At 42.0% G+C, this 26,780-nt stretch overlaps 2 protein-coding genes across 3 annotated transcripts in view; both read right to left on the bottom strand.

The window, feature by feature from the left end:
- Positions 1 to 2,529: 2,529 nt before the first annotated feature.
- On the bottom strand, positions 2,530 to 9,375 carry LOC311252206 (uncharacterized protein). Its single transcript, XM_084345172.1, has 7 exons — positions 9,008 to 9,375; positions 7,685 to 7,887; positions 7,149 to 7,250; positions 6,960 to 7,055; positions 6,734 to 6,844; positions 5,875 to 5,998; positions 2,530 to 5,399 (listed from the first exon to the last, which is right to left on the bottom strand). The coding sequence occupies exons 1-7, from the start codon at positions 9,033 to 9,035 to the stop codon at positions 2,797 to 2,799; spliced, it is 3,267 nt and encodes a 1,088-aa protein (XP_084201298.1). The 5' UTR covers positions 9,036 to 9,375; the 3' UTR covers positions 2,530 to 2,796.
- Positions 9,376 to 11,884: 2,509 nt separating this feature from the next.
- btbd11a (BTB (POZ) domain containing 11a) overlaps positions 11,885 to 26,780 on the bottom strand; it is a 177,292-nt gene continuing 162,396 nt past the window's right edge. For both annotated transcript variants that reach the window (XM_084345855.1, XM_084345856.1), the window contains 8 exons: positions 24,213 to 24,442; positions 21,208 to 21,386; positions 20,829 to 20,934; positions 17,480 to 17,582; positions 17,313 to 17,394; positions 16,424 to 16,492; positions 16,210 to 16,323; positions 11,885 to 16,118 (listed from right to left, as the gene is read on the bottom strand). In XM_084345855.1, the coding sequence (XP_084201981.1) occupies positions 15,888 to 16,118; positions 16,210 to 16,323; positions 16,424 to 16,492; positions 17,313 to 17,394; positions 17,480 to 17,582; positions 20,829 to 20,934; positions 21,208 to 21,386; positions 24,213 to 24,442 (1,114 nt within the window). In that variant the 3' untranslated portion in view covers positions 11,885 to 15,887. The remainder of the gene's footprint in view (positions 16,119 to 16,209; positions 16,324 to 16,423; positions 16,493 to 17,312; positions 17,395 to 17,479; positions 17,583 to 20,828; positions 20,935 to 21,207; positions 21,387 to 24,212; positions 24,443 to 26,780) is intronic.

Genomic DNA, 26,780 nt, shown 5'->3' on the forward strand with positions numbered 1-26,780 from the left:
CAGGGGCGGAGGCACTGCGACAGCTGAAGAGGGCGGTGTGTTTACTGGGGGGGCTACAGGTCAAAATTCCCAGTATTGGCAATGCTGCCGGGCACCAGAGGAGAGGCCGGAAAACAGGATACCACCCGGTGACCAATCACAGTCGTGAGTCGTCTACGAAGAGACTGCCCAGTAGGTACAGCATAGATTCAATGCAGAACCATAAATCAAGCTTTGGAGTGATACAGGACTGAATTAGGCTCGAGGGACTGCTTAGCGGAGGTATGTGCTCTACCTCATGTCATTCTACTTGTGGCTTTTATGCAGAAAAATTCCTGCCTACAGTAACTGGAAATGAAGGTCATGACAGTGAATAGACTGAGCTATACAGCAAATGTGTCATGAAACCAAAACAGCGAGCTAAAAGAGGCTAAAAAATCTGTCTCTTTGATGCAGGATTGGACGACAGTTCTCTCTGAGTTCATTACTATACTTTCACATTACAAATCGTCCACTGAATAAGTACAAAAAAATATTGATTGGTGGAGCTTTTAAGTAGTGTTCCCCAACCTTTTCTGGCTTGTGACCCCTTCAAACACATGAAAAAGTGACTTTGCTTCCTCAGATTGTTGCATTTGAAGGATTTTTAACAGCCTGAAGAGGTGAAAGTATCTGAAGTTTCAAAAAGAGTTTTCTCTACTCTAACTTGCGGCCCCTCAGACTCAGATCGTGACCCGCAGCGGCAATCGCAATGTGTGGCTCTTAACGGCAACGACAAACGTTCGCGTGATGGTATTGTCCTTCTTCTTGGCCTGTTTACATAACTTTGTCTACCTATTGTTCTTGTGACACCAGGGTATTTTTGAGACCTGTCAAAGCGTGCAAGCATTCCGTCTGTTACAAAACCGGGGAATGCCCCACCGAGTCTGGAACAAAAACACAAAACAAATACTTGAACAATAGCTTGTAGAGCAATAACAGTCGTAAAACGTGGCACCAGTAAACACAACTGATGTCGGAGGGACAAACCACACAGACGAGAGCCAATTATGCAAAGTAATGCACAGATTCAGGAGTTTTTGGTGTCAGCAAACTCATAATTTTGCCATCTCATGCTGCAGTTAAAGCTGGACGAAGGCCTGTGTTTGTGCTGTTTAGTTATTCCACGACGAGGTGCGGTTTTTTGGGGGGTAAGGGGCCACTGCTCCCTGGCTCTCTCTCCGGCTGGCGAGTGGGTGCGGTGCTCCTCTCTGCCCCACCGACACCGCCACCACCACCATCACCACCACCGCCACCAGCTGGCACCGAGGAGGCTATGTCTAGGAAAGAGACCTCTGCCAGGCCTCAATTACGGAGGGGAATAATCCAGGACACACTGAAGCAATTACAGCCTCATATAAATCAATATGCTTTGGGTTAAAAAGTGATCTGCTCCCAACACTCGAGAGAGCCTCTGACTGAGTCGGCCTTTGATTCTTCTGAGAGATGGTAGCAGATTCACTGGTATTAGGCAGTGATGCTGCTGTAGCTGCTGGTTTTAACTGTCAGTCAGCTGACAGACTGAGGAAGAGCAGAGAATATTACATTAACGTTGCTTTTTCCCCATGATTTATACCGTAAACAGATGCGTTCATGCATGCTACACTGTAAATATTTACTCAAAATACAGATTTGGATGCCAGTGAAGGATAAACAGTGTGTTATTTATGTTACAGGAGGCTTGCAGAGTTAAGAGCCTCCAACATAAGCTGTGGCAGCATGGGGCAACACTGACAGCTCTGCCCTCCCCTGTGAGGTGCAGCTGGTATCTATTATCACGACTATACTGCCATCTTCTGGTTGAAGAGGGATAATGACAAAATACAGGCGAGCGTCACGTTAAATATCTTCAGAAAGAAGTCAAGAGGACGTTTACATGCCATGTTTTTCAGAATTTCAGTATTAAATAACCATCTTAAGCTTAGGTTTGTTATCCTGTTTTCTAGAAGAGTGTCTTGGATTTGTCTGAATTATCCAATTAGGCATAAGGAACAGACTTTCTTTGTGTTTCAAAGTGTCTGACACATAAAAATGTATATCTGACTATATTACAAGTAGATCAAGTTCACATCCACATCATAGTAGGCTTCATATATACTTGTATTAAAGCTAAAATGATTTCATTGTTGATCCATGCATTATGTACTGGTCCATTAATCATAATCGTTAAGCCACCGGTCTCATTAAACAGTGAAAAATGTTCACTGTCCATTATAGTTTCCTGCAGCTCTTGCAGATCTTTAAATTATTTATACTGTTTGACCAACAGTCAAGAAACCAGCAATGTGAAACTTCTTTTTTGAGATTACAATGCAGAAAAAAATGCCTGGAGTAATTTATAATCATTACATTCCCAGGGAAGTTTACTGTTTCAGTACACTGATGTCAATAAAGTTTATTGTTAAACTATAAAATATCCTTGTTCTTCTGAATTTTTTTACCCCCCCAATATCTGTAGCGGCATCTGTTTTAAACGTTATATTTTTCATGAAAAAACGAAGAGAGCGAGAATTACCAACAAGATAGATTTATTTCAGAAAGCCATGTCAGCAGAAATAATTCCTTGACTTTAAATATATACATCATCCTCATAGATCATCAATAAGCTTCATGGAACAGATGATTTAAAACAGAAAAAGCAACAAAAAGGAAAAGAAGAGCACCAACTTACAAATCGGTCATCAGATACCAACTTAAGAAGTAAGAATAAAGAAATTACATGTTTTTGGTGACCTTGATACCAGCTCACAACTCAACTCAACATCCTACAAGGATTTTCTACGGAAACTCTATAATTCTCACTTCATTGAACGACGGTTCAATCTTCACATTGTGAGTGAGCGAGTGTTCCCAGAGGGACTTTTTATGGAGGAACGCCAACCCGCACTCCTCGCAGATGTAGCTATGTAGCTTTGGCTTCCCGGTGTGAGTCCGCCTGTGTTTCTTCATGTGATACGACAGCCTGAAGCCTTTATCGCAGATGTCACATTTAAACGGCTTCTCTCCCGTGTGGATGCGCATGTGCGACTTCAGATATCCCGACTGGATGAAGGCTTTCCCGCACTCCTCGCACTTGTACGGCCGCTCCCCGGTGTGATACCTGTTGTGCAGCCGGAGCTCGTTGGCGGTCAGGAAGGTCTTACCGCACACTGTGCACTGGTGCGGCCTCTCGCCTGTGTGGATGAGCTCGTGCCTCTTCAGCGACGTCTCCTTCATGAACTGCTTCCCGCAGCTGTTGCACGGGTACCTGACGCCGATGTGGATCTGTTCCACGTGGTTCGTGAGCTGCAGCTTGGTGCGGTACGCCATGTCGCACTGTGTGCAGGCCCACGGTCTCTCCTCGGAGTGAGTTCCCATGTGAACGGTGAGCTCCGACGCCGAGCGGTAGCACTTCCCGCACTGCCAGCACAGGAAGGGTTTCTCCCCTGTGTGTTTCCTCTGATGCACCGTCAGACAGTTGGAGGACCTGAACTTCTCTGGACACATGTTACAGATGTACGGGAACTCTCCTTTGTGGATTCTCTGGTGGATGGCGAGGTAGGACAGCTGCATGAAGGTTTTGTCACACTGTCCACATGGATACGGTCCGCTGAAGTCGTGCTCCTTCTCGTAGTGTTCCCTTAAGCGCCTCAGTAGAGTAAAAGTCTTATCGCACATTGTGCACTGCATCGGCCTGTGCATGAGTTTGTGCCTCTCGAAGGCGGCCTCGTTGGCGAGGATCTTCCCGCACTCTTTGCAGTAGAGCGGGTCGTGGATCCTCTGGTGCACCTTGAGCATCGTCATGCTCTTGAATTCCTTCCCGCAGTCGTCGCACTTCATGATTTCGTTCACTTCCACTTTGCAAACATTTTCTTGGTGCTCCTTCAAAGCGGACGGGTATTCAAAGTGTTTGCCGCAGTTTGAGCACCACACGGGTATTTTTGGAGGCGGCCCCTGTTGGGGGTCGGCGCTGGTTACTTCGCTGTGACTCGGCCCCGCTCTCAGCTCCTTTTTCCACGAGAATCTGGCTATTTTCTTATGACAAATTGCATAAATCTGGTGTCTTTTCAGGCCGTGCATGTGTTTGAAACGCTTCTTACAGTGGATGCAGTGATACGGCCGGTCCTCTGTGTGACACTGTATGTGCCTGTTCAGTGTTTTGACACTATCGAATGCTCGAGCACAGACGGGACACGCTTTAAGACCTTTCTTGTTGATTCTTTTCACAGGCGCAGATGGCGACTCCTCAGCAGCTTCGGCGGGTGCATCCGGACTATTTTCTGTTTTACTCGTTTCACCACTATTCTGATTATCAGCCTCCGCCAAAATCTGTTCCACCGTCTTGCTCTCCTCCTCTCTGATCCCCTCGTGGCCGTGAATAATCTGATGCTTCTTCAACGTGTCCTTGTACTTGAAGCCCTTCTCGCAGGTGATGCAGATAAAGGGACGCTCTTCCGTGTGAGACCGTAAATGCTTTGCGATGTCGGCAGAGTACGGTAGGATCCTGCTGCAGATGGGACAGGCTTTGCCCTCCGCCGACCCCTCTGGTGTCGGCTGAGGAGCCGAGCGCTGTGGCTCTCTCCTCTTTGCTCTTTTCAGCTCTCGGCTCTTGCAAATCTCCTTCTGGTGTCTCTTTAAAACGTAAGGGTTCTTGAATTTCTTCTCACAGAAGGGACAGCTAAACGGGCGGTCCTCTGAGTGCGACTTCATGTGTCGATCCATGTCCACTCGACGGGCAAAATACTTCCCACACAGACCACAATTTTTGTGCTCCGATGTCTCAGAAGTGCTCGGATCTCCTGAGTCCTCGTCTTTAGCACCGTTGCCCAAATCATCCCTTTCATGAACGCGCATGTTGTGTCGCTTCATGTCGTAGTGGTCCCTGAATCGTTTGTCACAGTTGTCGCACTTGTACTTGAGATCGCGATTGGCTGAGTGAGTTTCCTGGTGTCTTCTCATGGCTGCAGCTCGAAGGAAAACCTTATTGCACACAGGACAGGTCTTATTGCTGGGGTATTTTTTCCTCTGCCTCTTAACTGCCAAGTCTTTGTTCTCTTTTAAAACTTTCCTCTTTAACTGAAGCCTTTTGCTTTGTTTGAGTGGTTGGAAAGCTGCAGGCTTCAGGGCTTCACTGACATCCTCCTCAGCGGTTTCCTCCATGTTTACTTCATCTTCGTCGTGATCGTCAGGCTCAACCAAACCTGACGGCGGTTCGATCTGTATATAGTCCAACAGTGTCACAGTTTCACCCTCCACCTGGACAGTCATGCAGCCCTGCATCTGCTCTGATGGAGGCTGTAACTGTATTTGGTCGGCATCGATTACAACCTTCTCCAGCTGCGGGAGGGACAGCGAAGAGAGGATGCAATTCCCAAAGGAAGATGGAATGGTCTGAGTGTCATCTGTCAGGAAAATAAGAATCACATTAGCTTTATGGTTCACCGTAACATTAACCAATAACTTGGTTGTTTGCTTCATAACCTCAAAATTCAGTCTTACATCTTCCTGCTGTCCATACACACAATTGTACTGAAATTCAAGTGTTTATTCTTATAAATATAAAGAGTTTTGTGATATAGAAGCCAGAAACAACAGATAAAAACTGGTTTAATATATCACAGGAAAAACCATTATACAATCGACCATCATGTCTGTGCTCGACTATGGAGATATCTTGTACTCTGCTGCTTATTCCGCCTTAGAACAACTTGATACAGTGTACCACTGCACCTTGGTTTCATTTACGGAGATAAATAATCTGCTTATGACTGTACGACATGAATAAGAAGCCTCGCTAGCAACAGGAAAGTACTTTTGCAAATAAATGAAATGAATTACAAAGGACATGAAAATCTCATCTTATTGAATCCGACTCACCTGATAAATCAAAATGTCCGAGTGATGTGTGGTACATCAGCACAGTTTTCAGGTGCCGTGGGTCGGGAACGGAGTGCACACACTCCTCCAGGGCCGATGGGACGGCGCTGAGCATGGACGCAGTCTAGGAAAGAGAAACAAGATGACGGTTTAAAAGGTGAAAATTGAGCTGGAGACATGTACTCATTTGTCTCTCTGTCACTTTTTTGCACTGTTTCTAAGATTAACTTGTAACTCTGTGACTCGTGTCCTTCCTCCTGGATGTGTGTGCGTGAGTGTGGGTTTAAGTTTAAGGCTTCAGATAGTGATTTATGTGTGGTTTATTTGTTGTTTTCAAAAAAAGACAATAAAAACTGATATTAAAAAAGGCGTTTTTTTAAGCGAGAAAAATAAAGTTGTATGCCATTTAAATTGATTTATTTCTTTATATCCACAGATTGTTTTTAACACGACAAACATTCAGTATGTGTATGAATGGATGGAGGAATATAAGAACCATGATGATGGGACATAAAAAATAATGTTAGTACAACATAAAAGAAAATTATATTCATGGATTTAGGAAATGTAAACAAGTACAAGTATAAAAGTAGGTTTCGGTGAGTTTAACTTCGTTTTTGGCATGGCGAATCATGTCTTTGTTTTCACATTCAAGCTCTGACACTGACACAGGAGTTTGGCTGTTACACACTTTGTGGCGAGAGGTTACATGTGATAAGGAAATACACTGTCTGATTAATGTAATTCCAATAAGCACCGTTTGTCCTACCAGCCTACAATCAGGTTCCCCTTCATGCCTTAAATCAAACTGCCTGCTTTAAGAAACAGAAGGTGACTGATGGCCAACTGGTTCCAGTACCTGCTGAATGTCTGGTACTGGAAGAAGCTTCTCCAGTCTTGAGAGGAAATCCAGCATCAGCACCTGCAGAGCGCTGTCGTAGTCAGGCCCGAAATCTGTCGGAAAAACATCCTGGAACAAACAGTGTGTAGTTTAATGCTCACGTACCCCACAACCACTGCATGTTATACATCCTGCTGCAGTGAACAATGCTTCAGTGATCTCAAGAAAGTCATCCAAAAAATACCTGGAAAAACTTCTCCTTCTCTTCAGCGTCTTTCAACAACAGTTCAACTTGATCCACGAAGTTTGATTCTGGGAACTCGACCTCTGCGAAACAAGGCTGGAACAGAAATAAGCACAGATGGAGTTTAAGCAGTGATAAAGTGAGAAGCTATTCAAAAACATGAGTCATATTTTATTCTAAGAAGCTAACCTGTGCTGCCCACGTAGATATGAGGGCCTTGATCCGCTCCAGGTGCATCTCGATGGTTTCTGTATCCGTTATCTGCTCGGCTCGACACAACTCAAGGACCACCTGCAACAAATGGTTTCACCTCAGGGTAACCACAACTGACAGGACAGCACCTGGAAATGTTATTCACTAACAGCAGGCTCAGAGGATCCAGCAGTGGAAAATGAAAATGTTTAATAACTGTGTTCAGTCGAAACGTACTGTGCCTTGCAGGGGAAGCTGACATTTTCTGCCTAGGAAATATTAAACTCCTTCATCAGCTGCATTTACCGTCAGTCAGGCAATAACTCAGACTTTTATTGTTTAGATGTTGTAAATTTTAAGGTGATGTCGGTATGATTATACCCATTACCGACTGAATGTTGAACAATAGGTTCTTATTCTTTGTTTTGACAGCTCAAAGAGAGAAATCAAACTGCTGCTGTTGCCATTTTACACCCTGTGTTTCCTTCAAACGTCTTTGCTAAACACTGCATAAAAATACTGTACAGTCTTACCCGAGCTCTGAGTCCCAGGAGGAGTTGAGCTTTCTGATCCGCGTTCAGAAGATCAGGTACAATTTCTGAAACGGTGCTGATGAACTCCTCCACCATCCCGTAGTCCTGCACGTTCCCCCTCTGGACCACCTGCCACATGGCGGCAGACACCAGGCGCAGAGGAGGTATGAAGAGGCGAAGAGACGGCAGCAGCAGAGGAGAGTCTGGAAAACAATGTTCACAATATCAGCGTCTGAACGTGAATCATCAGTGGTTCAGTTCGAAGTGTGTTCCAAGTTAAGATGTACTGCTGACTTATTGATTCTGGCCTTTTATTAAAAATCTAATGCATAAAATGTAACACATACAAGTCGCCAGCAAACACACTTAATTTAAGATAAAACCACTTCAGAGACTTATTGTGAATACACTGAATAAAGACAAATCACTTATTTTACACAAGCTTTCATGGCCGGATCAATCTACTAATAAAAGAGCTGTGAGATCCAATCAGTTAGCCAAAGGACAGAATTTTAATCGACAACTATTTTGGGAACAAAAAGTCGCTTTCCTTCATATTTCCAAACAAAACCATCTCTAACAGCTTTTCTAATTAATTATACTTCAGTACAACTATCTGACAGACAGTGAGGCTCAGGTCTGTGGGGTCCCAGGTGGGTCAGTGGTCCCAGGTGGGTCAGGAGGACCCCAGCTACACTCCACCTATTCCAGCCTGGCCCTGGTTGCCTTCATGGACCCGCAACTGTGTCGTAATTACGACCTACCCCAACAAAGTGGTAAACATGGCTGCTGTAGTCGTGACTTTCTGAGCTGTATCGAAGTTGTTGAAAAACGGTTGTTTTCGGAAGGACATTACTTTCATTTCTGGCATTTTATTTAGGAAACTGGTTGCTGCGTGCTTCTATAATAACGCTTCTCTCGGACGTTAAGGTTAGTTGTCCTGTATTTTTGTTTTTAGCCACTGGCTATGTTAGCAGTTTCAGTTGAAGCCCGTGAAGGCAGCATCTGTCAACCGCCACAGATCTCACCATCAGCTGCTTATTAACGCTAATGTCGACAGTTAGCTAGCTGCCACTATCTGCTACTTTAAATCATTCCTGTCATGATAAAATGTAAGTATGGGCGAGCTAAGCTGCTAGCTAAAAGCTAACTGGGCTGTCTCCTTCCGATAACCACCGTACACATCAGCCCGCTGTAACGTAGCACAAAGCCACCGCCATCTCAGAGCGGGGTACGCCATGTTCAAAATCGTGCGCACACAATCCAAAAGATAACCCGATAACTCGCGACGGGCGCGGCGGGTTTGACATCTTGTTGGCTTACCGTTTTCGGCGCGATGCGGGCTCTCCATTTTACCTCGGAGGATATCCAGACGGACGAGCAAATGAACTCGGGGTTGTTGTGAGTCGACGTCCGCCCGACCCTGCGGTGCAAGTTGGCGGGGAGGAAGGGCGGCTCGATATTCTGTCCGTTTCAGTGCGCAGGCGTAGTGAATAACGTGTTTTTCTGGTTTCGTTCAGGAGCAGCGATCTGTTGGAGGCTCACGTCCGGCTCGTACGACTTGTTAAGACATATTCTGTTAATTTAAATGAACAAAACTAGCAGAATAGTTTAATAATTTGACCAACTTTAGGACTTCCTGTCAAGAGAACGTGTTCTTCTTCTTCGCCTGTAGTTCTGAGGCCTCCATGAAGCTCGTCTGGTTATTACTGCCCCCTAGAGGCTGTTTGAGGAACTGAGCCCAAGCATAATGCATTATTTTATGAACATGTTATATTTGGTTTCTTTAACTTTGATATAAAATGTGAAGAAAAAGCACAACATAAATCATATATAATAAATCTGTCGATTTTCCTGGCCAAATTCTATATACATAAATGCAAGTTTAGTGGCCAAAAGCCCCTTTTTTACTGTCTTTTACGACGATTTTAAAGATCATTTAAAGGAAATTAAGAGATTTGTTTCAAAACACATAAAAAATGTTGGAAACTGATTGTTGAAAACATGTGAAAAGACTTTTTACAATATAGTTCTGAATTGTGGAGTTAGATAGTTAATTGTTTTATCACCATTTTCGTGTTGAGAGTTTTTTTGGCAGGCCTTAACTCATAAAAACGTAAAAACTGTAGATGTGTGTTGCCTGTAAAGTGTTTAATGTATAAATTTACAAAGTCTCTCCTCATTTATGGTTTTTTGTTATTTACTTGATTGTGTGAATTTTGCTCTATGTTTTTTTTAATTGTCTAATTATTTGACATGTGCCATTTGTTCAATAAAGAATAATAAAAATAAAGCATCTTCCTTTTTGTTAAACAAAACTTGTAAATAAGTCGTGCAGTGAAAATGTGATACCTTAGGAGATATTAAAGGCTATATTTCGGCTGCAACTTACAATTATTTGCCTTATTTACTCATCTTTTCTTGATTAATTGTTGATTAATTGGTCTGTAAAATGTCAAACAAGAATGAAAAGTGGCCCTCACATGTTTCCATGGTCCAGCTGACATATTGACACTGTTGTAGCTACAGTTCAAAACCCGCAGATATTTAGTTTGATATCTAATATCGAAGAAAACAGAAGATATTCACACTTTTTTTGGTCATTTCTGCTTAAAGAATGACGCCAGTAATAAGTTACCAATGTTGACTCATTAATTAATAAACTAGCTGACTCAGCTTTGTCATATTTTAACCTGGATTTGATGTATTTGCTGCTTTGGGCATAACTAAGAAGCCCTTAATGACCGCAGGTGCACTTATTGTTTAAGCTCTGTTATCTGGAGATCCAATAATACATGATCTCAACATAACAAAGATCCTTTTCTTATATAACTGTAACTGCTAACTGTAAACCTGATTTATCTATTCATTTAGCAAAAATAAATATTACTGAACTTTCATGACTATAGTGATGTAGGTCTTAGATTAAGGGATGCTGGTTGTTTTTGGTGCAGTGTGTGAATCCCCCCCCCAAAAAAAGGAATCGCAGCCAAACTGTGCTCCAGACTTTTTATGACCTTGTATTTCTTTATCAGTCTGACTGCAGACAGTCGGTTGGCTTTGTGAGGGAGCTGTCACGACTTTAAGTACCTTGAATCATTTGCTCGGTCGCAGTAAAGGATCGATAAAACACCCCGCTGCTGGGCTGTGGCCAGATCTGTCACATTTTCATCCAGCGGACGATGCAGTGTCCTTGTGAAGAAGAATTATTTCCAGTGCCATCACATAAAGAACAAACAGAGTTGTTTACATAATGTTAGCTAACAAATAATCACAGTTTAGACCTTCAGAATGATTCAGTGTTTTGTTACTATCGGCTGTCACACCTGTCATATTGCTATTGTGGATACAACCTTCTGCCTCTACGGATACGTCTGGAGATGTTCTTTCATTTTCTTGTCAGCTTTTCCTTTGAAAAAGACCAAAACCAACAATTAATTAGCCTTTCAAGTAAGTTTAACCACCTGATACAGCTTCCCCCAGAGTCCACAGTGGAGTCTGTTCCATTGTTGTCCAAAAATGATTATAAACACATTGATGAACCAGCTGTTGGAGGTACTGACGGGTTCCTTGATTACCAGAAACACATACACTGTCCTGCCACGCTTGCTGACCTTGAAACCTTAAAAATAGGCTGGATTTTGAAAGCAGAACTTTGGTTTTACCTCCTCAAAAGCTTTGATTCCTGTGTGACTTTCAAAGAACATCACATTATGTTAAATACTTTTAATTTTGTTTATAATTCTCAGGAAAGAATGCAGAATAATTCATCCTTTGTGTGAATCTCTGGCACAAACTTACATTCATGAGCTTTTATCCATTTTGGCATTACTTGGCCTTTATACTAGCACCTTTGCCTCCTCAGTTTTTTCAGTAAAATAAAACTTGAAACAGCTCAAATATCTGTCTAAGCTTTTTTTTAAAAAAAAAAAAAACTTAAAATACAGTCGCTGGTTTTAATAGTGAATCTTTTCTTACTTGCTAACATTTGCTAAAGTGCCAAACAGTCGCACTACAGCAGTAAACACAAAGCTACGATGGGAATACCATCAGTGTTGAAGGTATTTTGTCATCAAACTAAAGGATTTGGTATCGGCACAACAAAGTGTTCATCCTCTGGGGAACATTAACCAAAATCTGTGCTGTAGATATACTTTTTTACCATTCCTGAAAACCAAATAAAACAAAAAATGTCCTTCATACGGTTTAAACTCTGGTCGTTTATTAGCTGTCCACAAAAGCATGTCATGGAACCACAGAAACTGCAGCACGAGTGTAACATTCCTTTATGTTGTTATACTCCACCACATCCCTGCTTCTCACACCATGTATAATTTATATTTCATATATATATATATTTTGTACAATATACATGTTCTCATCAAAGGAAAAATAATAGCAAAAGTCCGTCCCTCCCTCCCCTCCTGCCTCCCCTCCCTCCCTCCCTCCCCGGCCCCGTGGATTCAAAGTCTAGTGAACATCCCATGCATGTTTCCACTGCGTCGAGGAGAAAATGTTGTTTATTACCAGGAACAGATATGCAGGCAAATAAATGCTCGGACAAATTAAGGGGGGAGAGTCTTAGTTAGACGAAGCTGGTGTACAAAGCACATTCTCAACAACATTAAACAAGAAGAGCCATGCGAACTGACATTTACTCTACGGGTCTGACCCAGTTATTCGAATCAAAAGCGCCAGTACAAGGCAAGCTAAAGTTAGTCTTCTGCTAATGGCATCACATTAAGACTAATAAAAGATAAGACAGAGATAAGTTAAAGTCTTTTTCGACTTATTCTCTTACTCTAACGTCATATCCAGCTATAATAAGACTGAAACTTAAGCTCACTGTTAACATACTAATGCTTTTGATTGTGTGAGGCTACAGTAACACTGGCACGGAGAGTGCTTGACATCATTTATGAACCTTTTCACCTCTGCGGAGACAAAATGGTTTGCATCTTCAAGTTACATTTCACCTTTTAAATAGCAAAGTTTTGAATTCAAACGTGGGCGTGTGTGATGATTCAAACATGTTGTCGAAGATGTCAGTGAAATAATAAAATCATCAGGGTAAAAATCAACAGACTATGTTTGAAATATCCTTTTTAAAAGAAAAAAAACACCAACAGAAATAATATATTCAGGCCTTTTTTCAGTCACTCTTCGTATATATTCTATATTATGTGTCTTTCGATTCACATTTATACTGCAGCTCCATATTATTCGTCGTCTGTATGGAAATATTGCTTAATTTTCAAAACGTTAAAGCATCTTTTTTATATAATCTTTTTCACTTTTGTAAAACAAAATAGCTGTGGAATGTAAAATAAAATATATAGTGCTATGTATGTAGGTAAGAAAATAAAGTCGTAGGATAATATCTACTGTATATTTAACTTTCTGTAACTATTTACAGAACTTAAAACCCAACTCTTGTTTGCCGTCATGTTTCTCCTCGAATGTTTGCTTTTGGCCCAGAACAAATGTTTTCTAAGTAATTTCGAGAGTGCTACAATATTTTTTTACGTCAGAAGATTCGTCTCTTGTCTGAAGGTACAGTCGGATTCATGTAGAGACAACATCACAGAGCACGAGACACATTTGCATTGTTAAGCTGTTGGAGACGGAGAGAAGCGTCCTCTTTTGGTTCATCGCTGGACAAAACTGCACATCCTGTAAATATTCAGCTTTACATTCAGAAAATAAACTGTACGTCCTGTGTTTTCCTCTTAAATTGAGATGTGCTGTGTTTGAGTTAGAGGGTTCGTGGTCGAGTCAACTGAGTTTTGCATCGTTTAAACATCGGGGCTGCAGCTGAACAGTGAGGATTTTAACGTTTGGTCCTTTCAGAGCTGATTATCTAACACACACCTGGTGAGGAGGTGTGTGGAATAATGCAATCACGTGGAACAGAAGGTTGAATTTCCACAAGCTGTGAGATGATTAGAGACGCAACAGTTAAGGAGCATGAAACAACACGTCTTTGTACTGAAGCCACCGGCTGAAACAACCGGTGGAAGAGGGGAACCATCTCAAACACCTGAGACGACAAACCTTTTCTTTTATTGCCCATTAATACTTTAATTTCCCTTTTCAATTTCCATTTTCATCCCACAGATTTGGCCATTATTCGACTAATTTTAAAGATTGTTTAATTAATTATTGATGCAGTAACTACGATGTGTCGTTTCCACTTGTGGATTTGATGGCTGATGGTCAGGGAGTGTGCGGAGCGGCTGTTTGTCCTCATCTTGTATCCCCATTTCAGAGTTTCTTTGAACGGTATCCTCGATGTTTTTTAAAAATAGACACACTGACTATCAGATGAAATCACAATCCTATGTTATATATGAGGCAGCTGCCGTCAGTTTGAGCTGATTTGAGATCTGTAAATCACAGGTGCTTAAGTTGCAAATGGGATTCTTCAAACTATGCTCGACATGTTTTATAAATCACCACTGGAGATGATCTTCGTCAGTCGGGTAGATCATCAAACCACTGCAGAATAAGAGGGTGCAACAACAACTAACATGAAGGAACCATGTTTTGTCTCTTCAGTGGGTGTTATTCTGTCGCACTATGTCGCACTTTGCTTTTATTTGATTGTTAAAGTCCAACGTTTCCACCTCAACCAACCCAAAAAAGTGCAATAAATTGGCTGTTCATCACATGTCCTGTTTGTTGTGTCTCTTCTGAACTCAACATCGTGAGCGTGCAGGAATTCAACCTTTTCTTTGGAGGAAGTTCAGCGGAGGTGAAGCCTAAAAAAACAAAAGGTGACTTTAAGATGCATCTCGTGGATCTACCCTGATCATCTGGAATGTATCAGAAAATAACCGAAAGGGGAACAAACACCCTTTTTGATCGGACTTCAACTGGAGCAATCAACAACCCTACTCGGCCCTACCGATCTACACAGAAAGCACACCTAAAGCGAAACGGAAGGATTCAAACGAACAGATCGAACATGCATCAACAGACACATACATACACACAGCAGGAACAAACTGGGAGCACATTCAATGAGACTGGTGTCGTCAGCCAAGCGAGTGTAGGAGAAGTACTGTACATCAGTTTACAAAAAACAAAACAAAAAAAAGAACGACCAGCACGATGACTTCAGGGAGGTATTTACACTTCGCTTTGACTATCTTTTTTTCTCAAAAGTCCCCGCCAATCGAAATCCATCTCTGAATCCCGCTCGGTCAGTTTTAGCAGTTTGGATAGAAAGTTTAATAAGCAGCGTTTGTTCTCCCTCACTCCCCCTTTGAGAAAGTGGTCCGTGAAGTAAGCTCTGCATAAAAAGCAAATATCAGGGGGGCAGCAGCTCAGTTGAGTAGGTGTCATGCAAAAAAAAAAAAAGAAAGGGGAAAAAAAAAAAAGTCAGACAGTGCTCGTGGAGTTTTTTAATTTCCCAGTTGGACAAAAAAAAAAAAAAAGGAAAACGTGTTCGGAGCACACGTCAGCATAGATTTCACTGAGTGGGCCGCCTTCAGTTGAATCAGCGCTGCAGTGTCGGCCGCGGCGGAAGTTGTCCGTGATCAGTTTGGCCTCTGCGCACAGTAGATATATAACACAGTGAAACGTGTCCAAACGTACAAGTGACGGGATGAAAACGTCCACCTAAAAAGCCACGTCCCGGCGTTGCTACGAGTCACTTTTTATTGAGTTGTATAGTAGGATTATATTTTGGCATGTGTCAGACGTTTATACTGCGATTGGCGTCCACTTCCGGAGAGTGATCTGTAAACCAAAGTCTCGTATCAGAGACGATGAGAGAAGCTGCTTTTATTGAACTCTACTCTACCCTTTTTTTTTTAAGCGGAAAAAAGGTGTACAGAACGTATTTCATGCATGTTTCTTATATGAAATACTCTAAGTTTTCATCACGGTTAGTTCTAAGTGGTTCTAGTCTGTTTCTTTTTCTTCTTTTTTTTACAGTTTTTCTGTTATTGTAGGGGTGAGACGTGATCAGTGGGAGCTATCAGGACGACAGAGTTCAATCCCTCTCTGGTTTTTCGCCAACGTTAACTCTCAAAGGGGGGCTTCGACAGGCTGAATTAAAGGGAATCCCTGACATTAAAAAACATCCGACAGCCCCTCTTTCAGGACTCATGGACAGGCCTGCGTGTTTTTTCAAAAAGTGGTGTTACATGGATGCTGTGCCTGGATCGGAGGGCTTTTTCCTGGAGGGGGCTCGACGTCACACCACGGAGCCCTTGGAGGTGGAGAGGTGGATGGAGCGGACGCGTATGGCCAGGGTTTTCTCCAGGTCGACGAGGATGTCCGAGTAGATGCCGGGGCTGGACACGGGGCTCTCGGGGGCGGGAGGCTCGTACAGCAGCTGCTTGAAGCCGTCGAGTTCGATCAGCAGCACCATGTTCTTCAGGAAATAGCCCTCGATGAAAGCGGTGAGCTCTGAGGCGCCAAGGAACTGCAGATGGTGGAGAGAGAACAGCAGAGATATGTAAACTACTCTGAAGGGCGAAGACACGTTGATCACTTGTCTGTCGTCGGCGTCTCACCTTGGCGTGTTTGTACAGGTCGACGCAGGTTTCCGTGGTGATGTTCTTGGAGCAGATGATCTCACAGTGTCTCTGAAGGGCCTCTAGTTGGAAGAATTTGGCTGCAGAGAGGAGCTGCAGGAGGACAGAAGAGCCACACAGAGTGAGGCACAGGACTCGGGGATTAGCGATCGCTAATGCTCGTGTCGTCAGGCTTCGGTTGAGACTCTCTTACCTCCATGACTTCAGTGTTGCGTATGTGCAAAGACTCGGTGCCTCCACAATACAGATACTGCATGACCAGCTGAAACACACAGCAGGGACACACTTGTAGCATCATGTTATTGTGATTTTATTATTTTTATTGTGTTTTTTTGAAGATTTTTTCTTAAGTCTCTCAAATCTAATACTTGATCGTGAAATCATTTAAAGCCATTTGGGGTTTATGTGCTAAATAAATCAAATTGTTTTGATCTGACTATGATAATCTGGATTTAATGTGTGAAAACTCAAGTGTAGTTGTGTGTTTTCTCATCAAAATATCTCATCACACTCAACTAGAAAGTAGCATTGACACTTGTTTTCAGGCCAACTTCAGCAGATTTCTTTTACTTATTAGAGGCAAGAAACACCTTGTTTTCATTGTTGTATCCAGTGTTGTTAGAGATGAGAAAGTGGTTTCAGCACATTGTGAGTGTCTAGTTGACCAATCAGATTGCTTGGTGGAAACTACTTGTTGTATAATAGGTAATAAGGAGCTCATAAGTCGTTATAAAATACCTATTAACATTAATAAGTGTTGCTGAAAAGTGCAGAATAAATATGAACTGTATCAGGCAATAGTAGCTTTTCACTGATTTGTATGTGTCTATGTGATAATTCATTGATAAGTCTGGAAATATTCTATAATTTTGCTTCATAACGGCCTCAGAAATGTGGCGTTAGCTGCAGCTATAACTGACTAGCATTTCTTTAAAAAAAGCCACCACAAACTTTGATTTCGTTACACGACTCTGTGTCGAATAATGACAAATAAATCACCTTGAACCTTGAACATAATGACATATTGTGGTTTGGGGTTGTAACTGGAAAGATGATAAATGAGAGTCAGGTGAAGTTCTTACATGGAAAATATTGTACTTGACGTGGCTGATCTCAATACAGGTGTTCTCTGCTGCTGGTCGGTTCTGAAGCAGAGACTTGAACCTGGATGAAACAGAAGGAGTCCTGTGTATATTATAGCTGAAAATAAAGTAAAAATATATCAATAAATAGCTCAATTCTTCTTTACCTGGGTGAAGCTGTAAACAGCAAAACTTTATGTGCATAAAATGGTTTTCCCTCCACCAGGAAAGTGACGTCAGACATGTCCTTGTTGTTGAGGAAGTGCGGGTCTGGAACAGAAAAGAAGAAGAAGATGACAATAAGATCCGATAAAAAACATCCGACTGACGCCTCATTACTCAAGTCTCCTAAGCCGTGGATGCAGAACAGCAAACAGAGGAAGATTAAGCTAATGTGATCATTAATTACACAGAAGGTGATTCATCACTGAGCTATCAGCGCACCATTATCAAATACAACAAATCCCATTTCATTAGTATTCTGAATTTGGTATCCGGTCCGTCGAGCCGAACATCCTGATAAATGAATTAGTTGTCAAAGGTTTTTAAAAGCAATAATGATCCCTCACAGTCACAATAACAAACCATTTGTCATGTTATTCTCGTTAAACACTAGGTGGTGCTGCAGCACAGTCACCGAGTGTGATCGTGCCTCCTCAAACAAACGAGAAAAAAGATGTGGAAATCAGTGAATGTCTGACTTCAAATGAGCTTTTAATATCAGATTAGACAGATTAATCACTGAAGACAGATGCTCGAAGTCAAATGTGTTATGATAATGATGTTTGTTTGGATTCCCAGACACTTTATGTGTAAAATGTATAATAATAACAGGAGGGTGGGGGTTTATGACAACATTAAGACCTGCACCACCCCAATATTTAAATTATATAACAGTATTGGTACAAGTCAATACACCACTGATAAATAAAGGCTTTAAGATTGTATATCCTCAAGTTAGGGTTAAGATTAAATCCTAATATGTTACAGGAATAGTAATTCATTATTTTTTGTATTTGATCTTAATCTGCAGCGAAAAGGCGAAACTAAGATATGAAGAGTTTATCTGCAAACACCAGACAGACCTCGAGGTGCATCATGAAAATAAAAAACATGATTTTGGAAAATTGAAAAATTTTGGCATGGCTTATCAAAACAACTCGATACCGGCGTGGTTGATACTCCCTGAAGCGCACATGAAAAAACATTTTGTAAAAACCCTCCAGCGCTCTCTCAAAAGAGTTGGACTAAACTCGCCTTCAGTTTTTACAGATTCAAAAAGTTAAATTTGAGAGTTTTTAAGACATAACTTAATTTCTGTTTCAGGGTAACGCCGGCTAAAGCAAGAAAGTATGATGCAAACTATGGTGGAGAATTACTAATTGCAGTTTTTCAATGTTTCCCAGCAGAATTTAACAATAACTTCGACTATATAATCAATTAAATTAATGCAAATTGGTCCGAGATAAGTTGCAGTTGCACGCTAAAACTTCATGTAAGTTTTGTTATATTCATCCACTATGAGACGACAAGTTTCCTACTTCCTGTAGCTGCAGTCGTGACGGTTTAGATGCAGTTCTGTTGGTTTTGGCTTCACTAAAAAGGATTAAACGGCCTCCCGCAGCTCAATCCACTGTCACAACAATCCCACTTTAAATGTGTTTAGAAATGTGTAACATTTCCAGACAACCTGCAATCACATGAAGAAGAACTTTATTTAAGGCTTCTGCAAATTAAGACTTTTTATACCTTCGAAGGCCTTTTATTGAGAAAATTCAATTTAATACTGTTTAAAAACCCTCCCCCTGACCCTCGTTCCCTCCATAATAATTTTCACACACTCCCATAGCAGCTTGATTAATGATAATAGCTGATCCCAATCATAATATTTAGTCATTAAAGCCAGAGCCACTCCTCTGAAACACATGAATGTGCACCGCCTGACTGCACCAACTGCCCCATAGCTCTCACTGGCCAGCAGGGAGGCGTGTTAGCGGCTAGTTTGCCACGTTAAACAAGCTCTCTTTGCTTTTTTTGACTATTAAATACATAAATAAAGAACTCATAGAAACACATAGCCACAAAATCACAAGTGTACCTAATTCCAAAAAGGCTACCTGGCACGACTCCTTACTCATTACTGCTAGTTGCGTGCTTTGTGCTAACGATACCCGCTACTGGAGTTTGTTGCTACTGAGGTTGGTCTGTTTTTCAGCTCAGTATCTGTGTGCTTTGTGCTAACGATGACCGCTAAACGACTACATTAGCTGCTACAGGTGTGTGTTGCTGTTGCAGTGGCTCTTTTCTTTGGCTCAGGGGCAGTGTGCTTTGTGCTACTGAGTTAGCAAGCTGATGAACGACCGGCTCAGAGGCTGTTTTTACTGTGAGAGCAGCACAATGTTGTCATCGCTAATCATACCCAATGACGTTGTATCTCACATCTTGCATGTCAGAAAACACCTCATATTATCATAATGAACATAAACAACAAAATGGCTGTTGTTAGTACTCACTGCTGCCAAGCTAACATGGTAGCATTGGGGAAGTTTGGCTGCACCGCATTAGATGATGACATGAGCTTGGATTGACTGGAGACTGGATTTTAATTCATTTTATTTGTCAGAACATTTGTTTTATTTATTGCTGCCGGGATGTTCAGGGATTTTCTACAAAAGATGCTTCTGAATAACTTACCATCCCGAGCTTTAAAAAGCACTTTGTAATATTTATTTTTTAAATGTCAAAAAGAAAGTGTTGTATCGGTTAGAAAATGTTACAAAATGAGTTTGAAGCAATAATCCATGACATTTTGATCAGAGTATATTGACCTTTTTGCTATTCCCAGACACCAAATGATGTATTACAAAAGCAACTGAAACTAGAAGGAACCTGACAACATGTTGTACAAGAATCTGGTGGAGTTTGCTGATAATTTGATTTGAGTCTTTTAAGGAATTTTTAATGTCTACGTAGAACTGAAAGGGATATTTTTATGATTTTGCGTCTGACCTTGAAAAAGGCTGCACTGTAAGAACAAGAAATCAATGAGAGATGTAGCCTTTGTATGTCAACAAAGGAAAATATGTAAAAATAATGGAACGTTCCCGTATTAAACAACCTTCATGGCCATTTGAGCATAGATTGTAGAGATTACAAGGTGCACCTGAATGCACCATGAAGCTCCTGTCGATGCCAACATGTACAAAGATGGATTTTTAAGCGGAGCGTGACAATTTCAGACGAGTGTAAGTCTTAAACTAGGTTTATGCAACTGGCCCCTGAAGTCTGAACAGAAAGAACAAGAACTTCATGAACTTAACATCTCATCAACTCATTTCGGAGTGTTATGCACAGTTTGGTGACCTCGCTAAAGTTGGAGACAAATTCCCCCCAAGAAAAAACAAGAACCTCTCGGCTTTAGCTCTAACCCTGCTGTCACCCCGTCGTCACTCAGCTTCATTTAATGCAGAAAGTAGCAGAAAACATTCGCTCACTATTTTTAAATCGCTCTCTTACCTAAGCGCGAGGTCTGTTTCTTCTTGATCTCTGTCAGCTTAGGGATGGGGAAGGGCCCGTAGCACTGGGTGAAGATGACTGACAGCTGCTGGCTTATCACCTCATTCTGCAAACGCACACCAACACAAGTGAGGACAGAAACTTTACACAGATTAGAGGTTTTTTTTCGGCCTCCGTTTCCCAGGACGAAATGTTATGCAAATGTATGATAATATGGTTTGGAGTGCAGCTAAATATATGCAAATGTTAGTGTTAATGTCACCGTAGCACAACGAGCACAGGACAGTCTGTATTCCCAGAAAAGCAGCCGCACTTTGTCTGATGTTTCTCTAACAAGCATTTTGTTTACATGCACATGAAAAGAAAAGACCTCGGTGACCTTGCTGGCTCGGAGGATCTGGAACATGAGCGGCAGGCCGTGCGTGATGAGCTCCTCTGTGTACTCGTCCTCCTGGATGCAGCTGAAGTCTTTGAGCAGGCCCTGGATGAGCGGCCGGCGGTGCTGGATGAAGCAGGTACGCAGGGACTCGAGCCAGGTGTGCAGCGTCCAGGGAACGCCTAGGAATGACACCCACACGAACAGTGAATACACACAGCGAAGCCGAGCGGCTTCAAGGGCGACAGAACCGACCATGTTTCCATCACTTTATGGTGTCAGCGCGAGTTGAAGGGCGATTGCATGGTGAGTGTTGGATTAGTGGAGAGTCGGAGGCTCCGGAGGGAATATAAAGGCAGCACTTGAATATAATTAAAGAGCGTCCTGCAACAATATGATGAGACTGAATGATGTGTTTATGAATTTTAACACAAATCATGACATGACAGCGGAGATATGTTTGTGATTAGTTGATTAATGTTTTAGAAAATGTTGGTAGGGACTTATCGTGGTAAGTAATGAAGTCATTTATCAAAAATGCTAAAAATTGCCTGATTCAAGCTTCTGAAATTTGAGTATTAACTGCATATAATCATAAATGTGTTATTTTTAGAGACTGAACAAGCAGTTTAAAGATGAAACCTTGAGCTCTGGGACATTTTTCATTGATATATTGTTGCTTGCACAGATTGCCTTTCTCCTCGCATGCAATCTGCTTCTTTGTGAAACAACCTTGTCAAGATTCCCCGACCAATAGAGTACCAGCTGGAGTGCTGACCAATGAAATCGCTGCCTCGCTGCAAGCGCGTTCACTTTACTTCTGAGTCGGGTTGTTACCGATACCAGTATCGGAAATGCCTCCTATACGGCTGTAAATGCTGGATCGTGAGGCCAATTCGATACCACGTAATTTATTTATCAGAGCTGAATGGTATATTTTTATGATTTTGCATCTAATCATGAAAAAAGCTGCATTGTAAGAACTAGAACTTAATGACAGATGTAGCCTTTGTATTTCAACAAAGGAAAATATTAAAAAATAATGTAACTTTCTCGTATTCAACAACCTTCAAGGCTATTCGAGTTTACAAGGTGCACCTGAATGCACCATGAAGTTCCTGTCGGCGCCAACAGGCTTTACCGTCAATATCCATAAACAGCAAGTGGCTTGTGTGACAAAGCGCATCCATAACATCACATCCATACGGATACAGGGTATATACAGTATACATTTTAACATTTATTTCACCAGGAAGTCTGAGATTAAAAATCTCTGCTTCAAGAGAGAGCACAGCAGCAGCAGCACAGTTACATGGTTGCAGACATGAAACAAACAATTAAAATGGAGACGGATAAGTCGGCATAACATTCAAAACATGTACAGCCAGACGTCTTTTTCTTCCAAGTTTCTTCCAATCACTTTAAATGCATCCAGTGAGATCAGCTCCCCAAGATTCAGGAAATTTTTATGACTTCATGACTACTTAAATGTCCTTTTACCAAGTTCAGCACGAACAGTTAGGATAAATAAGTCCTGGGAGCAAAAGGACGTAATTTCCAGCAAATTTTTGAAAGATGTAGTCCTGGAAGTTATATGTATGCAACATAAAGGATCGTTAATGTCGATGTGATCCAACTTTGAAACATTAGCCTACCTGATGAAGGTTGGATGACCAAAACATGGTATTTATTAAAGCTGATAAATAGCTTAAAGTAAAATTTCTTTAGTTCTTTGTTCAGTGGGTAGATACTCGGTTTAAACTGACACACAAAGTTCAGGATTTGTCATCAGAACATTTCAAGGCTCCTGTTACTGGGTTAATCCACTCCCTCCATCCAAGGATTTGATAAACGTTCTTCCCTTTCCTTTCGACTTTTGGAATAAAAGGACATTTAATATACATACCAGCTCCCGAACAATGTCATCTTCATGACTCGGGAGCAGAAGTCTGCTGGTGGAGTTTTTAAAAGAAAAAACAACAGCAAAGAAGAGCAGATGTTTCAACAGGGCACAGAAGCAGCCTGTTTGCATGGAGGCCGGATCACAGCGAAACTGTGCAAGCAACAGTATATCTGAGCGCAAGCATACAGTTCGAGCAGAAGCAGGTCAAAACTGAGCGCAGGCAGAGGCACAGTGAGTGTGAAGGCAGGCTTTTGAGGGGAAGTATTAAAAAATCTGAACAAGAAATGAATGAGTCATCCTTTGGCCAGGCTCTGTCCTCAGGTTACAAAATCTAGGGACTTTAAAATTTGCTTATTAAGATGCTATATCTCCCTTCTAAAACCACTATTTGTGATTTCTACACTGCAGGTGCTGGTACTGTAGGTAGTTTCTGTTACCTTTGGGTGGTGCCAGGCTAGCTATTTCTCCCTTGTTTCCAGTCTTTATGCTAAGCTAAGCTAACTGGCAGCTGGTGATGGCTTTGTATTTACTGCACAGACGTGAGAGTGGTGTTGATTTTCTCATCTAACACTCAAGAAAGCCATTAAGAGTATTTCTCAAAACGTTAAATTAAAATTGAACTTCTTCAATTACAAGACAGCTGTGAAAACTCGATCTACTGAGGACTGTGCGACCCGACCGAAAGGTTCAGAATCAGCAACTAAATGGCATTTGGGGTGAAACTGTTCTGTCAACTGAAATAAATTAGTCAATTAATCTTAATCAGCAGCCACATTAGGTCTCACGCCCTCTGAACCCGACAACGTTGAGGTGGAAAGCTGATGATGGCCACGTCTACAGGATGAGCTCTGCTCGGGGACACTTTCTCATCATCACATTCACACCTTAGACCCGAGCTATTATCGCCTCGGATATAAAAAAAAAAGTCCCATTTTGTGCGACTGTTTCATGGTTGGATGAGTAGCGGTGATTGCTGAGAGTGTGTACAGGACGGGACAGGACGGGACAGGACAGGCACAGCATGAGCAGCACATCTCCAGGACAGCTGGAGGCACCAGAGAGCGAGGGCATGTGTGCCAGTGAAGCATGTATTAGTAAATCTGACCTAAGCTGCGGATGTCTATGGTGATGTCCACATGGCCGTGCTCTGCGCTATGGTACATGGCCTCTCTCAGGGCCCTCAGTTTGGCCTTTCCTGTTCGCAGGGTCCCTCCGCCGTTGGCCTGCGGCGCCAACCTCTTCTCCCCCGGCTCCGAACCCTCGGCCAGGATCTCCTCCAGGGACAACACATCCCCCTTGTCCTTCTCCTGGGCCAGGAGCTTCCGAAATACATTCCTAGAGGGGAAGAAGATAAAAACCCAGACAGAGATTACCCATTTAAAAGTCAGAGCAAGAGGTATAGGGAAGGAGAAAACTACAAAACAGCGAGCACGGCCTGGGGTCAAAAAGTAGGACGAGAAGTTATGAAGTGGATGATCACAGACCGGAAAATGGTCCTAAATTAGGCATAAACGTTCTGTGTTAACTCCACATTAAGCCCATACAGCTCTTTAACTCTGATCACACTCAATGAACAATATATTCATGTACTTAATTAAGCACAATCACATACTCTGAACCTTAATTAATGGTCTGAGGAGTGGAAATATATGAAATCATTAGAAAAGAGGTTGTAAAATATTATGTGGGCTACAAAAGTAATGTGTTACAGTAAAATATGACTTTATAGTGGCTGGTTATGTCGTTCAGCTGAATATATTACTTTATTTAAGCAGTAATGGAGTAATATAATATGTGTCTGAGAAGTGTTTATTGATGGGTATATCAACGCCGCACCATTACCTTGAGTTTAGTGCAATCTATGTATTGGGAAGCCGAGGAAACTCTCTACAGCAAGGAAGGGCAATTCATTAACTTCACCTAGGGGGTTATGTTTTCAGCCATGCCCGTGTGCGTGTTGGTTTGTTGGTTTGTCGGCAGGATTGCACAAAAACTGCTGAACGAATTTCCATGAAACTTGGATGGAGGATGGGTGTCGGCCCAGAATAGACCCTGTTACATTTTGGGGAATCTCACTTTCTTGAACAGTGCGAGAAGGCGAACGTTTTTCAATTTTGTTAATTTCTCAGGGAAAAAGCATATTTTGTCTACCTGCCCAACTTTGAGTCCAACACTTTTCGTTTATCTAAAAAAGTCTAAGCCAGGGTTGCCCAAACTTTTTTCCTTTGCAAGGTCAAAACTGAAACTTAACAGAGGGCCACCTGCTGTTCTGTAATGTAGTGTGTTGTCTTTTTGAGATACTATATGGTACTAAGATCTCAAGTCCTCTTAATTGACTGCTCCGGAGCAGAGTCATCATTAGGCTACACATTATAGCCCACACCTGGATCTGTAATGAACTGCTGCAATAAACTGGAGCTTCTGCACTTTGATTACCTGCTATGGAACAATATTACCCTCTTCGGTTTTATTATCCCTGGTCGTACGTCTGCGGTTGTGTAGACAGTAACACAAAAGAAGTGGAATCAGTAACACAACGTCCTGCACAGACACTGCACAGTAACTCATAATAACTTTCAAATGAAGGGGACCAGTAATACTGTATGTATTACATTGTTTATTTTGCAGGTAACTTCCCCACACTGTGTGTGTTAGTCTGCAGATTCATTTGTGCAACATTGCAACACACTGAGTCCTGCAACAGTAACAGACGCCCTCTTTGAGAAGAATGGACCTCAACACGTAACGTAAACGGCGTGATCACAGCCCCGAGGAGGCATCGCTGCACCATCTGCTTCAGTGGAGCCAACACAACATCATATCCTGTTTCTGAGACCGTTTGATCACTGATGACGCTCAGAGGATGGCTCACTTTGAAGCCGTTTACAGAACGTTGTTTTGATGGCAGCGACCAGTCCCGTTGGGTTTGAGTGTACAGTGACTGAGCAGATACAACCACAGTGTTTCTATCCGGTTGTGTCCGTGCAATCGACACTACATGACCAAAAGTGTGGAGAGTCGCACATTTTTAATTGTTCTTGTACAGTCTGAGCTTAAGAACAATTCTAGCCAGATTAATTTTAGATACTTGAAGACTTTTACTCGAGCGCTATTCGTACGAATGACTTTGATCATAACCAGAGAAATATGTTGACACGATGTCTTTACTTTTACTAAAGTACGACTTTTGGGTGCTTTTTACAACAAACAACTTGTTCAAAATTCTTCTTTTATCCATGCAAACACATCAACTACCAGTCGTTTCAACAAAAAGCCATTGTCCCAGACCCTTTGTGGAAGAATAAAAGAGAAATTCAAACAAGGTAGTTTCTGGTCCCTTCTACGAATAATTGTCATGCAGCACCTGCAAAGAAAGGCAAACTTTTACACCATCTCACGACCGATCTTAATTCAGTTTGTGCCCGCTCGCGACACTGCTGCAGCATGATCATCGTACTATAATTGATTGTCTTAATAATGCTGCATTGTGTTGGTGGCTTGCCACTCCACTCCACCTCCTGACAGCTCTCACTGCCCTGAATGTTAATGGGCTTTATCTTACTCAGCTGCAGGGAAATGATGTCAAACCGAAGCCGTAAGTGCTGCTGAATGGACTGCAGCAGCTTATCGTCCCCTGCTGTCTGACAGCGAAACCAAGATATCTGCCTCTCTC

Source organism: Pagrus pagrus (assembly GCF_965226575.1).
Source record: "Pagrus pagrus genome assembly, chromosome: 23".
Classification (NCBI taxonomy): Eukaryota; Metazoa; Chordata; class Actinopteri; order Spariformes; family Sparidae; genus Pagrus; species Pagrus pagrus.

Excerpts from the sequence above, each read along its gene's own strand:
- LOC311252206 (XM_084345172.1), bottom strand. The coding sequence starts at position 9,035 with ATGGAGAGCCCGCATCGCGCCGAAAACG. Across the intron at positions 7,251-7,684 it reads TCCTGGGACTCAGAGCTCGG|GTGGTCCTTGAGTTGTGTCG; the intron begins GTAAGACTGTAC and ends CATTTGTTGCAG. Across the intron at positions 6,845-6,959 it reads AGAAGGAGAAGTTTTTCCAG|GATGTTTTTCCGACAGATTT; the intron begins GTATTTTTTGGA and ends TGTTTGTTCCAG.